The sequence below is a fragment of the Maylandia zebra genome, unplaced genomic scaffold (assembly GCF_041146795.1).
Source record: "Maylandia zebra isolate NMK-2024a unplaced genomic scaffold, Mzebra_GT3a scaffold01, whole genome shotgun sequence".
Classification (NCBI taxonomy): domain Eukaryota; kingdom Metazoa; phylum Chordata; class Actinopteri; order Cichliformes; family Cichlidae; genus Maylandia; species Maylandia zebra.
Window position 1 is genome coordinate 1871338 of NW_027490031.1, and position 15125 is coordinate 1886462.

A 15125-nucleotide genomic window follows, 5' to 3' on the forward strand; every position below is an offset into this window, starting at 1 on the left:
TTTTAGAGAACCGGCTCTTTCAGCTTGGCTCACTAAAAAGAGCCGGTTCTTTTGGCTCCGAACCGGCTCTTCAGGTTGTTTTGTTGCTTTAATTAATTTATTATTAACAATAATATAAAATTATGCACAAAAGGAATTACTAATGTTAAAAAAAGTAGTTTTATTTATATATGTTTATATATAAATATATGCGGTAGCTCCTAGAGACAAAACACGTACAAACTCCAAGAAGCACGTACAAATTCCAAAGCACGTACAAACTCCAAAAAACATTTCTAGCATTAACTGAACTTCCAAAACAGAGCTACCTAGAATTAAATTACACAGTTGAAAGCATATGTGTATTGTTTGTGTACTTATACACAAGCATACATATATATTAAAATAATTTTAAAAAATGTTCATTTACCTGTTACTACCACACACCAAATCCGGTCGTTGGTACTTGCTGGCTTGTGTAGCCACTAAGTAACAACAGCTCAACACTGGGCCTAGCATTCTGGAGCACTTCTTTTGTCTTTTGTACGTGTTTTGGAGTTTGTACGTGCTTCGGCGTTTGTACGTGCTATGGACTTTTTACGTGTTTTGGAGTTTTTACATGTTTTGGAGTTTGTACGTGCTTCAGGGTTTGTACGTGCTCCAGAGTTCGTACGTGTTTTGAAGTTTGTATGGGCTTTGTCTCTAGGGGCCACCGTAAATATACTTTTATTTATTCACTCCACATAAAATGTAATAAATAAATGATATAATACAAAAACCAACTATTCACATTTCAACTTTTAGCTATTTAAATTTTCAGCTTTTTCCTTTAAAACAAATTTAAAGTGAAGCAACGCAAAACACTGCAAACCACAACACAATTAAATATAAATTTAAATATGAAAACAAAAAGAAGATGCACATTCTCTGTCATATGGGCCTGCACGAATAAACTTCTAATGTGACGTTGTTGTCCCTGGCTCTCTTTCTCTCTCTTTCCCTCCCGCTCTGTTCCTGTGCTACTGCGAGTGTAACTACCGCCCCTCCCCCCTCTTCCCAGCGTAAAGCACAAGGCTCGCATGCGGAGTGAAGCGGAAAAAAGTGCGACAGAGAGGGTGAGAGAAAGAAAAAGAAAAAAACCCACGGCTCGCGATAAGGAGCCGGCTCCCGTCGTTCACGTCAAAGATCCAGCTCTAAGAGCCGTTTCGTTCGCAACAGACACATCACTACTGAATACGCTGCAACTGGAATGTGAACTTCACAGAGAAACTGCCTTAGAACTGTAGAAAAGTGTGACAAAGACAAGGAAGCAGCTAATAAGCACAACAAGCTGTCTATATCTCAGACCATGCCAAGCAAAGACCAAAAACTTTGGTTAACCGCTTGAAGAAGTATACCAGAGATATTGAAGCCAGGAGAATAAATCAAATTTGATCAAATATTCTCCACTTAACCATCTACGGTGTAATCTCAGGGGCGGGAGAAGTGAGGGGTCACTAGGAAACCTGCAATCACCAAATACCTGCAGAGAGTAAGTCACTGGAATCAAAACAAGAAAGCTTCGTAACATGCATGGAGGATTTTACCATACATGGGAAGCCATAACCAAGTGGCCAGCATAGTATACAGGAACACCTGTCGGGAATAGAGCCTAGAATTTCCAAGGCTGAAATCCAAATTGCACCCACGGTTGGTTGACAATGACCGAGATAAAATCATACCAAAATTGTGCATACTGGTTACATTTTATATCACCTGACAAATCAAAATGGATTAATGTGTGAAGATATAGCCCTGTGGCTGAATAAAATCGCTGATTCAATTAATCGATGGATCTCTCCAAGTTCGATTGCCAGTTAAATCATTATTTGTATTTATAGAAAGGTATAAGTACACATTTAATTACAGAGCTTTGTTGGAGGCTTGGACCACGGGCAGCAGCCTCAGAAGAGCCTCCTCTGAAGCAGAGTATTTCTTCAGGTCAAACACATCCAGATCTTTTTCTGATGACAGTAAGTTAAAGACCAGAGCTGACCACTGAGCAGGAGACAGTTTGTCTGTGGAGAGACTTCCTGAACTCAGGGACTGTTGGATCTCCTCTACTAGAGAACGATCATCCAGTTCATTCAGGCAGTGGAACAGATTGATGCTTTTCTCTGCGGTCAGATTCTCACTGAGCTTATTCTTGATGTACTGGACTGTTTCCTGATTGGTCTGTGAGCTACTTCCTTTCTGTGTCAGCAGGCCTTGTAGGAGAGTCTGATTGGTCTGCAGTGAAAGACCCAGGAGGAAGCGGAGGAACAAGTCTAGGTGTCCATTTGGACTCCGTAAGGCCTTGTCCACAGCACTCTGGTAGAAATGTTTCACTGCAGAGTCTCTTGTTTCAGGTATCTGAAAAGTTGTTTGTTGTTCCTCTTGCAGCAGATTGAGTCCAAAGTTGATGAAGGTCAGATGGACATGAAGAGCAGCCAGAAACTCCTGAACACTCAGATGGATGAAGCAGAACACCTTGTCCTGGCACAGTCCTCTCTCCTCTTTAAAGATCTGTGTGAACACTCCTGAGTAAACTGAGGCTGCTCTGATATCGATGCCACACTCTGTCAGGTCTGATTCATAGAAGTTCAGGTTTCCTTTCTGCAGCTGATCAAAAGCCAGTTTTCCCAGAGACTCCATCATCTTCCTGCTCTCAGGACTCCAGTGTTGATCTGTCTCAGCGCCTCCATCATACTTGACCTTCTTCACTTTGGCCTGAACCGCCAGGAAGTGGCTGTACATGTCAGTCAAGGTCAGGGTAAACTTTCCACCCTCTCTGGTTTTCAGCACATCCTCCAGAACTGTAGCAGTGATCCAGCAGAAGACTGGGATGCAACACATGATGTGGAGGCTTCGTGATGTCTTTATGTGGGCGATGACCCTGCTGGCCTTCATCTCATTGCTGAATCTCTTCAGGAAGTACTCCTCCATCTGTGGGTCAGTGAACCCTCTGACCTCTGTTACCATGTCAATACATGCAAGAGGGATCTGATTGGCTGCTGCAGGTCGTGTGGTTATCCAGAGGCGAGCAGAGGGAAGCAGGTTCCCCCTGATGATGTTTATCAGCAGCACATCCACTGAGGTGGACTTTCTAGGGTCACTTAGGATTGTAGTTTTGTGGAAGTCCAGAGGAAGTCGACACTCATCCAGACCATCAAAGATGAACACAACCTGGAAGTCTTCAAAGCTGCAGATTCCTGCTTCTTTGGTTTCAGTAAAGAAGCGATGAACAAGTCCCACCAAGCTGAACTTTTCCTCTTTCAGCACATTCAGCTCTCTGAAAGTGAATGGAAATATGAACTGGATGTCCTGGTTGGCTTTGTCTTCAGCCCAGTCCAGGGTGTATTTCTGTGTTAGGACTGTTTTCCCAATGCCAGCCACTCCCTTTGTCAGCACTGTTCTGATTGGTTCATCTCTTCCAGGTGAGGCTTTAAAGATGTCTTCTTGTCTGATTGTTGTTTCTGGTCTGGCAGGTTTCCTGAATGCTTTTTCAATCTGTCTGACCTCATGTTCATCATTGACCTCTGCAGTCCCTCCCTCTGTGATGTAGAGCTCTGTGTAGATCTGATTCAGAAGGGTTGGGTTCCCTGCTTTAGCGATCCCCTCAAACACACACTGGAACTTCTTCTTCAGATTAGATTTAAGTGTAGATTGACAAATTCCACTCAAAGTTCCTAAAAGAATAAAGAAATAAAAATATCAATGAAGTGCACATGATAATTTGATTTCTGTCAAGAAGGACTGAATACATCTTGGTCATCTAAGTAAGTAAGTAAAATTTATTTATATAGCACATTTTCACAGATAAAAATCACAAAGTGCTTCACAATAAGATCAGACATACAAGTTAAAATTAATTAAAAGCCCGTTTGTATAAAAATGTCTTCAGCTGCTTTTTAAAGGAGTCAGTAGAGTCTAGACAGCGTAAAGACAACGGCAGAGATTTCCACAGCCTGGGTGCCAGTGCCTGAAAAGCCTGATCCCCACGTGTTTTAAACCTAGTACATGGGACCACCAGTAGCCTCTGACCTGAAGACCTAAGTGCTCGGGATGAAGCATGAGGTTTCAACAGGTCAGAGATATACTGGGGAGCTTCACCACGCAGAGCTCTAAAAGTTACAACTAAAATTTTAAAATGAACCCTAAAATTTACTGGCAACCAATGAAGAGAAGCCAAAACTGGAGTAATGTGTAACCTCTTGTTTGTACCAGTTAAAAGTCTTGCCCCAGCATTCTGTACAGACTGAAGGCGATCCAGAGCTGATTTGTTGAGACACGTAAAAAGACCGTTACAATAATCCAAACGAGAAGAGATAAAAGCATGAAGAATTATCTCAAGTTCTGCCTTTGACACCAGTAGTCTGAGTTTAGAAATGTTTCTTAGATGATAAAAACAGTTCCGGACAAGTTGTTTAGAGTGTACCTCAAGAGACATTGAACTGTCAATTATAACACCTAAGTTTCTGAGACTCGACTGAAATGAAGGGTCTAAAAAACTGATATGCTGCCTAATTTCTGAGAGCATGTGATCAGGTGCAATAATCAAAGTTTCTGTTTTATCTGCATTTAACTGAAGGAAATTGTCATTTAACCATTGTTTGATTTCTGACAGACAATTATTTAAACAAGACAATTTATAAAACTCAGAAGTTTTGAAAGAACAGTATAACTGAATGTCATCAGCATAGAGATGATAAGAAATATTATTGTAACATCTGATAATCTGGCCTAGAGGGAGTATATACAGCAAAGAGAGAATAGGACCTAAAACAGATCCTTGAGGTACCCCAGAAGGCAGAACTGATGTTTCCGACAACACATGATTCATACAGACAGTAAAGGATCTCTCAGATAGATACGACATAAACCATTTTAAAACAACAGCAAACAAGTCCTTCAGCCTATTTATCATGATGCTGTGATCAACAGTATCAAAAGCAGAGCTGAGATCCAACATAACCAGAATGGTGTACTCTCCAGTGTCTGCTGCCATCAGAATGTCACTAGACACTATACTGCAAAACTAACTACACTATCACTGTTTGGGGACTGCACTCATGTACTATTTTGCCCCATTTAGCAAATCTGGCACCAAATCTTTAGAGAAATCTTCTTACTGCTCTGCAGACGATTAGCCAGCTCCTCCTGGTTCATTCTCCTCAGGAAGTTAAGTGTGATCTTCTCAAATGCCTCTCTGTTGCTCTTCCTCTGCTCATCATCCTCTGTCTGACTCTGTAACCATTCTGGGTAATCTGGACTCAGAACCTTCTGGATCTTCTTCAGCTCGTTCTTCACAAAAGTGATGATGTTGTCCTCCAGCAGCTGGAACAGAATACTTTATGAATGACCCAAACAGACTGAAATCATGGAGCCAAACATCAGATCCATGTTGGACACACTGACAATCCACTGGTCTACAAAGAGCCGCATGGAGATGACTGTGAACAGAATAGATGTAAAAAGTAGTTGTTGTACATGTACAGACCTTAAATATGAAGTCCAGGTGTGTTTGATGCTGCTGGACAGACTGACCACTGTGAACCTCTGAGCTCTGCTGGTCCACTCTGTGGAGGAATCATGAAGAATTAGGTCAAGCCTGAATTTCCCTGGAGATGGTAAAATTTAACGGTCTTGCAAATTGACCGAATTAAGAGCTCAGCTTAGTGTTTTTCTGTGAGACTGAATGGCAGTTTTGAGTTTTAGGGTCAGCACTCGGAGAAATTAATCTCAGTCAGTGGAAGTATTTCAGGGTTTAAACTGAATCTCACTTTTAAAAAATCAGATAGCTTTATTCAGGGTGTTTGAGTTCCTTACTTATGTCCAATAGGCTGACACTTCCTTGAACGGAAAGTATATTTTCCTATCTGGTCACTGTTCACGGACAAAGATGGATTCCATGAGTGTTTTACGTTTCCAGCTTTCACTAACCAACCTGCATTGTATACAGTAGTCACTAAAACATTCGATTTGATTTTGATTTGATTTGATTTTATTGATTAGCATTCAAATTCAAATCTCAGTGAAAACAGTGAAAAAACAAACAAACAAACAGTGAAAACAGAACAAAAATCTACCATAAAGAAAGAAAGCATGAGACAAGGCTAATCAAAAGGTATTGGCTGAAGCATTTGCTTATTACGCCAACCCTTTTCACAAAATATCTTTTTGTATGCAGCTCCTGTACACAGGGCTTGAAGAAAATAATAAAACAAAGCAAAAACCAAACAAACAAACAAACAAACAAACAAACAAAAAAAAAACAAAGAAAAAAAAAACTTTCCACCTTAGATAAGTAACTACATCAAAGCAAAAGAATCAAGAGGTTGTTTTTTTTTTTTTTTTTTTTTTTTCTTTCTCCTTTTTGCTCTTTTCATTCTTGATTTATATATTTTTCTATTACTCTATTTTTAAACATGTTTTTAAACAAGGAAAATGAACTACACCTTTTTAAATCACTGTCATAACTATTCCACAGGTTAACTCCTCTAACAGAAACACATCTCTGCTTTATATTTGTCCTTATCTTGTTTTTTTTAAAGAAATCTGTTCCCCTTAAGTCATATTGACTCTCTCTGACTTTGAACAGCTTCTGAGTACTGGGGCAAAGCAAGTTATTTTGTGCTTTATACATTATCTGTGCCATTTTATATTCAACTAAATCATAAAATTTCAGGGTATTCAGATTAATAAACAAAATGTTAGTTGGTTCTATATAGTTTGATTGGTTTATAATTCTTATAGCTCTTTTTTGTAACTTGAAAATAGGAAGAGTGTTCGTTTTATATGCATTACCCCATATCTCCAGACAGTAAGTCATATATGGAAGCAACAGAGTACAACAAAGTGTGTATAATGTTTTTTTGTTCAGGACATGCTTTGTTTTATAGAGAATAGCAATGGTTTTTGACATTTTTGTTTTCACGTGGTTTATATGAGACTTCCAACTCAGCTTATCATCAATTATCACTCCAAGAAATTTATTTTCGTACACTCTTTCAATTTCAATTCCATTAACCCTTATTTTAGATACATTTTTCATTGGTCTAGTGCCAAAAATAATCAATTTTGTTTTCTTTATATTTAATGATAACTTATTTACATCAAACCAGTTTTTTAATATATTTAACTCCTTTTCCGCTGTAGTCAGAAGCTGTTCTAAGTTTTTACCTGAGCAGTACAGAGTGGTATCATCAGCAAACAATACACATTTTAACAGTTTGGAAACACTACATATGTCATTTATATATAATATAAATAATTTAGGGCCCAGCACAGAGCCCTGAGGAACACCACAAGTTACCTTCAACTGCTTAGATTTTACATTATTGAATTCGACATATTGATATCTTTCATCCAGGTAACTTTTCATCCACTTGTATGCTATCCCTCTTATGCCATATCTCTCTAGTTTATTCATTAATATAGAATGATCAATTGTATCAAACGCCTTTTTTAAGTCTATAAAAACACCAACAGTATATTCCTTATTATCTATTGCATTAGATATCCCTTCAACAAGTTCCATCACTGCCATTGAAGTGGACCTTTTCACTCTAAAGCCATATTGGTTATCACTTAGGAGATTATGCTTCTCAATATATTTATCAAGTCTATTAACAAATAACTTTTCTAAAATTTTTGAGAACTGTGGGAGTAGTGATATTGGCCTATAATTGGTAAACTGACATCTCTCTCCGTTTTTATGGATTGGAATAACTTTTGCTATTTTCATTTGTGAGGGAAACACACCAGTTTGAAAGGACAGATTACAAATGTATGCGAAAGGTTGCACTATATATTCTATAATACTTTTAACTAATATCATGTCAATACCAAAACAGTCAGTGGACTTTTTATTTTTAAATGTCTTCACAATGTTAATTATTTCTCTATGAGTTACAGCACCAATAAACATGGAGGACACATTCTGAGTAATATGTTTATTTAGGTCGTTATTATTTCTTGACTCTGGAATTTCTTTTGCTAAATTAAAGCCAACATTTACAAAGAAATCATTAAATTCATTTGCAATGTCTTTAGTTTTATCAAGCACAATATCTTTATCTTTTTTAAAATAATCTGGATAATTCTTATTTTTTGAGCCCTTTTTGATTATACTGTTTAATATCCTCCATGTTTCTTGTGTGTTACTTCTACTTTGCTCCAATAATTTGTGGTAATATTCTTTCTTACTTGTTCTTATAATATTTACTAATCTATTTTTATATAACTTGTACACACATTCACATGTGTGTAACAAGATGCTTGATATGGAAGTTGATATGGATGCTTTTATTTTGCTTCTTTATTATAACTTTGGCTTTTAGAAGGCCTTTCTGACTTTTCTTTTTAAGTTTCAGTTCAGTCCTTGAACCATCGGGGGTGGTTAGGCTACTTAACACTGACCTATTAAAAAAAGCGCCAAACTCAATGGATGAACAAGTGTTGTGCCTACACAAAGAACCAATTTTAACTTGTATCTCTGAGAATGTTGTTACTAGCACCCTGATTTAAATACACATAAAACACAAAAACATATAAAATGGCATTTTCGTGCCAACAAGGTGATCCCAAAGGGTTATTAGCTGAAAACTTGGCATCTTATACTTACATCAGAAATAGGAAAGTCTCTCCAGCAAAGACAACATCCAACATTTCTAACTACATCAAGCAGTTAATCACCTCTCAAAGAGTTTATGTTACTAACAGCTCACCTCTCTGCAGCAGACGACTGCAGTCCTTTAAAATCAATAAGGTCATATTTAGACTGGTCACTCTTTACGGACACACAGCTGGGTCCAGGTTCACGTCCAGCAGGTCTCTCCTTGATCCTGCTGGAGAGGAAAAGTTGTGTTTTTCATTTGCAGCCAGAGAAGCTGATGAAGAATTAGAATATCTTCATCATTCCAAAGAGAAACAGGTTTTCAGGATGAGCATGAGCAGAAGGAAACTCCAAGCTAGTGTTGGCAGTGTAAGAACAGAGCGCCACCCAGAGGTAAACACAGTCATTTACACTGTGCAGGACTATTGATGAATGTACATGTTGGATACGTTTTATAGAATAAATAGATTCCTCGCTCAGTGACTTCCTTTGAGTGGAGATAATTGATCTGCATTTCAGGAGTGGGACACATCTCATAGACTCCCCCTCTGGTCCTCAGTCTATATATACAAATCCTGCCTCAATCTGGCTCTACGATTTGGTGGGACTGGCCTTTGACAGTAGAGCTCATCAGCCTTTCCCAAGAAACTATTTAAACTATTTAAAACCTATCACTAACGGTTTAACTGAAATTAAACAGTTTGATGAGTAGCAGCTATTTGAGGGATTTCTTAAAAACAGTAATGGCTTTATTCCATGTAAGAAACAACTCATCTCACAATTAAAGTCACTTTCCAACCTGCATTGTATACAATAGTCACTAAAACATTCAACGTACTAGCCATATATCTGATAAAACATTGTCAAAGAATTATTTAAGCCTGGACTGAACACTTATTTTTATCCAGTATTAGTATTCAGTAGTATACTACAGTTCCAATAAACTCCACCAATTTAATGTCTAAGATGAAGAGGAGCAGAAACATGCACTGGTATCCTGGATGTTTGACCTGTTTTTCTGATAATTAACTGGAAAAAAACTTCATGAAATGCATTCTGGGTAAACTTTAAAACTGGCCATACCACTACGTGGGACAAGTTGATGCTCAAAACAGGTTAGAAGATATCTCAAGTGTCATTTTTACATACATGTTGATGTCAGGCTCATCTTGTACCCATGATTTTTTGCATCAAAATAAGTTTGTAATTTTAACTCACTAATTGATGAAGCCCTTTTATTTTGTCACTTGCAGTTACCTGCAGCGAAATTGGACTGACAACTAAGAACTGTCAGTGCTTGCTGAAGAATTTTTATGCTCTCATAGTTTTCAGCTCTTGTTTTGTCAGTTTGCACTGTTGTAATGGTTTGCTTGGGTATTTAAAGTTTATTGAAGTAAATCCTTTCTCCTCAGGTATGAGCCAGGTGGTTCTCCTCCTTATGGGATTTTACCTTTAATTAAATAAGTTACCTCATAAACTACACTAAGGATGCAAGTAAAACTTAACATCCTAAATGTGAAATTAAAACCTAGTATCAGTTTCTGTCAATAACACTAAAGAGTATGCTCAAACTTTTTAGTGTTATTGACAGACAACAAAAACACATTAAAGAGGATAAGGCTCTGATAAGGTTAAGCGGGAGAGAATGGATGGTCTCCAGGTGTGCAAAGCTTGTAGAGATTTATCGCAACAACTTTTGTAGCTTTGATTTGCTTTAACTGCAAATCAAGGGTGGTTCAATAAAAGTACTGATTCAGGGATGGGGGGCTGCATACATCCTGTATGCATTCGACACTTTTTACATTTGTATTTGTATAAAAATGGATTTTAATTTACGCATTCATTTCTGTTGATGTACAACATAAAATCCCAGTGAAATATACTTAAGTTTGTGTTTGTACAATATGGAAAGGTTCAAGGGTATGACTACTTTTACAAGGCACTGTGAGTGAGAAAGAGCCATGTCAATTGTTGTTTTTGTTTAGTTTGTTTTCCTTTGCAGAATCTGGAAATATTTGTAAAACTATCAATTAACACAAAGCTCTACATTAGTAGCCGTGTACTGGGCAGTGCAGAACTGTGGTTCACAAAGAATGCATTCAAGTGCACCATTTAGTGTAGGTCACCTGTGTTTTAGCTCAGCTCACAGTCAGTGTAGGTACAAGTGTGTAACAAGTAGAGATGGACCGATCCGATATTACGTATCGGTATCGGTCCGATACTGACCTAAATTACTGGATCGGATATTGGAGAAAAATAAAAAATGTAATCCGATCAGAATCAGAATCAGAATGGGTTTATTGCCAGATGTTGAGGTTTACAACATTAGGAAATTGCTGCGGTGCTTCAGTGCAGACAATAAGAATTAAAGTGCTATGTAGAAAGAAAGATATGTGCATGAGATATACATGAGATATATACATGAGAATAAGAATTATGAGTGCTACGTAGAAAGATATATACATGAGTGCAGGTGGTGATCAGTGCCAAACATGGAATGATGCAGTGAACACAGCGTAGGGTCATGTGTTAGTGGCGGGGACAGTCATGTGGTTATTGTTCATGTGTCCAACAGCAGAGGGGAAGAAACTGTTCTTGTGGCGAGAGGTTCTGGTGCGAATGGACCGGAGCCTCCTGCCTGAGGGGAGCAGGTCAAACAGACTGTGTCCAGGGTGAGAAGGGTCAGCTGAGATCCGGGCTGCACACCGCAGTGTCCTGGAGGTGTACAGGTCCTGCAGAGATGGGAGTCTGCAGCCAATCACCTTCTCAGCAGAGCGCACAACACGCTGCAGTCTCTGTTTGTCCCTGATAGTGGCTCCAGCGTACCACACGGTGATGGAGGAGGTGAGGATGGACTCGATGATTGCAGTGTAGAATTGCATCATCGTCCGTGTTGGCAGGTTGAATTTCTTCAGCTGCCTCAGGAAGTACATCCTCTGCTGGGCTTTCTTGATGACGGAGGTGATGGTGGGCTCCCACTTCAGGTCCTGGGTGATGGTGGTACCCAGGAAGCGGAATGAGTCCACAGAGGTGATGGGGGTGTCAGTCAGGATGATGGGGGGGAGTGGGGCTGTGTGCTTCCTGAAGTCCACAATAATCTCCACTGTCTTCTGGGCATTCAGCACCAGGTTGTTGTGGCTGCACCAAGACACCAGACGTTCAACCTCCCTCCTGTAGGCAGACTCGTCCCCGTCCGAGATGAGCCCAATGACGGTGGTGTCATCTGCGAACTTGATTAGCTTGACAGACTGGTGGGTGGAGGTGCAGCAGTTGGTGTACAGGGAGAAGAGCAGAGGAGAAAGAACACAGCCCTGAGGGGAGCCGGTGCTGATGGTCCGGGAGTCCGAGACATTCTTTCCCAGCCTCACGTGCTGCTTCCTGTCCGTCAGGAAGTCAGTGATCCACCGGCAGATGGGATCAGGCACATTCATCTGGGAAAGCTTGCCTCGGAGATGGTCTGGAAGGATGGTGTTGAAGGCAGAGCTGAAGTCCACAAACAGGATCCTGGCGTAGGTTCCTGGGGAGTCCAGATGCTGCAGGATGAAGTGTAGGGCCATGTTGATGGCGTCGTCTACAGACCTGTTGGCTCTGTATGCAAACTGCAGGGGGTCCAGGAGGGGGGCCGTGAGGGTCTTGAGATGGGAGAGAACTAGGCGCTCAAATGACTTCATGACCACAGATGTCAGAGCCACGGGTCTGTAGTCATTTAGTCCAGTGATCCTAGGTTTCTTGGGGACAGGGATTATGGTAGAGGACTTGAAGCAGGCAGGCACATGACATGCCTGCAGTGAGGAGTTGAAGATGCCAGAAAACACTGGGGCCAGCTCGTTTGCACAGTGTCTGAGGGTGGCAGGAGACACACCGTCTGGGCTGGGAGCTTTCCGAGCATTCAGACTCCTAAACTGCTTCCTCACATCTGCTTCATGAATATGAAGAGTTGTGGTCGGAGGAGGTGGTGTGAAATCCTCTTTTGTGTGGGGTGAGGGGGCGGGTGTTGCAGGTGAACAGTTTGAAGGTGGTGATGGCTCTATGGAGGGGGGAGAGGTGGGGGAATGAGTGTCCAAAGTGCCTCTATTGTTGGGGCCGTTGGAGGTGTGAAGGCTGCCTGATGGCTCGTCAAAACGGCAGTAGAAGTCGTTAAGGGTGTTGGCTAAGAGCAAGTCATCAGTGGAGTGGGGGGTTTTAGGCTTGTAGTTTGTTATATTCCTAAAACCTTTCCACACAGAGGCCGAGTCATTCTCTGAGATCTGCTGCTGCATCTTCTCAGAGTGCTGATGTTTAGCAATGTCCACTTCTTTAGTGAACCTGTACTTGGCCTCTCTGTAGCAGTCCCTGTCTCCGCTTCTGAACGCCTTACTCTTTTCCAGCCACAGCTTTTTGAGTTTAGGAGTAAACCAGGGTTTGTCATTGTTATAACTCACCCTGGTGCGTGATGGCACGATGCTGTCCTCACAGAAGTGGATATAGGAGGTGACAGTGTCCGTAAACTCGTCCAAGCTGTTAGAAGCAGCCTTCATTGTGTCCCAGTCTGTAGACTCCAAACACGTGCGAAGCTCCTCCACAGCCTCGTTGCTCCACAGTTTTTTAGTCCTCACGACAGGTTTGGAGAGCTTCAGCCTCTGTCTGTACGCGGGGATTAGGTGGATCATGACGTGGTCAGAAAGTCCGAGTGAAGCGCGGGGCACCGCGCGATAGGCCCCGCTGATCGTGCTGTAGCAGTGGTCCAATGTCCTCTCCTCTCTGGTCGGGCATTTAATATACTGCTTATATTTCGGAAGCTCATGGCTCAGATTGGCTTTGTTAAAGTCCCCAAGAGCAATGATGAGAGAGTCCGGGAATGTCCGCTCCATGTGCAGTATCTGCTCCGCGAGTGCGCACTGAGCTGCCTGCGCATCCGCATCTGGCGGGATGTAAACAGCGGCCAGGATGAATGAAGCAAACTCCCGCGGAGAATAAAACGGTTTGCAGTGAATAAAAAGATATTCCAGAGAGGGAGAGCAGTGCTGAGCAATCACTGTTACATCTGTGCACCAGCCACTATTGATGTAGAAGCAGACACCTCCACCTTTGGTTTTACCGGAGAGAGCGGCCTGCCGGTCCGCGCGCAGCAGATGAAAGCCCTCCAGCTTGAGCGCGCAGTCCGGGATGTCCTCACTGAGCCACGACTCCGTAAAACATAAGACACAGGAGGAGGCAAAGTCTCTGTTCATGCTTCTCATCAGGGCCAGTTCGTCTATCTTATTCCAGAGTGAGCGTACATTAGAAAGGAAGATCCCAGGAAGGGCCGTTCTCAGTCCGCGTCTCCTCAGACGCACGAGTACGCCGGCCCGCTTACCTCTCTTTCGACGTCTCACTTTCCTGATCAGAGTCAGCAGTAAATCTGCCGCAGATGCGACAAATATTGGAAATAAATCCACAGGCGTTGTAGTCCAGCAGTTAAGGAGCTCTTCTCTGGTGTAAGAATATCCAGAGGAGTGCCCAGACACAGAAGAAATGCACAAAAACAAGACAAAAGTAACGCACTGAAGCACCAGGGCATCCATACGCGGCGCCATCTTGGTTAGATATCCGATCCATTAAATATCACGAAAGCACCTCACAAAACTTGCAACACGCCGTAACTCACCTCAGAACGTTAGCACGTCGGAGCAGTATGCATCACGTGATAGAGCGGCTGTGGCATGCGGGACCTGTCGGTGGTCTGGATAGCATGTGGAGCTTCGCTAGCAACCTGGCATTTCATCTCCGACAAAGTTATCCCCGAGAGAAGTAAAGCAAGTGTGTAAGTCCATCTCTGAATGTTTGTAAAGCATTCCCACGTTAAGCTTAACAAGCGACTGCCTCTTCTTGCTGCTACTTCAATCATGAAACTGCTTAATGATCAGCTGATCGGCTTTTCTGTCGCGAGTCCGTCTCTCTTGTTTGTTTTTGGCCCACTTTGCACCAGAAAGAGGAAACCAGCGGCTGAACAACAGCAGCACGTTTAAGCTTGATCAGCTGTTGTTAGAATTTATTTAATATTTCTTTCTACTCCAGGATCTTTTTCTACGTAGCTGACGGCTGGTAACTGTGCAGGGGCGGATCTAGCAAAGTTTAGCCAGGGGGGCCGATAGGGCATTAACAGGGAAAAGGGGGCACAAAGACATACTTTTCTTTCTTATTCTCATTTAAAATGTCGAGCTTTTAATAAATAATTGTGCAGTCTGCAATTTTGTTGAAGAAAGATGTTGAATCTATTTAATATTTCTTGAAAAATAATTGATTTCTGTGCATTTTTTTTCACACTGCATCAAATTAAGGTTGATTACGTCGATTAAGCATCATGAGGTGGCGCGTGAGGGGTGGTTCCCTATTTTTTATTTATTTATTTTTGTTGTTGCTGGGAGTTGGAACCCTATTAGTTAGGTTGCTTAATATTTACGCTAAGTACTCTTTAAAATACCAGAATAGGGAGGATGGTGTAGGTTTAAGTTTATTAGATTGATCAGTATTGCTGAACTATGAAATATTT

General features: G+C 41.2%; 1 protein-coding gene across 12 annotated transcripts in view; it reads right to left on the minus strand.

Moving 5' to 3' along the window:
- LOC101477089 (protein NLRC3) overlaps positions 1-15125 on the minus strand; it is a 374972-nt gene that overhangs the window by 344200 nt on the left and 15647 nt on the right. For 9 of the 12 annotated variants that reach the window (XM_076880850.1, XM_076880848.1, XM_076880849.1 and 6 more), the window contains 4 exons: positions 8727-8846; positions 5498-5576; positions 5130-5334; positions 1886-3686 (listed from right to left, as the gene is read on the minus strand). The exons of 1 other annotated variant lie outside the window; for it this stretch is intronic. In XM_076880850.1, the coding sequence (XP_076736965.1) occupies positions 1886-3686; positions 5130-5334; positions 5498-5576; positions 8727-8846 (2205 nt within the window). The remainder of the gene's footprint in view (positions 1-1885; positions 3687-5129; positions 5335-5497; positions 5577-8726; positions 8847-15125) is intronic. 2 more of the 12 variants (XM_076880846.1, XM_076880851.1) reach the window with 2 other exon arrangements.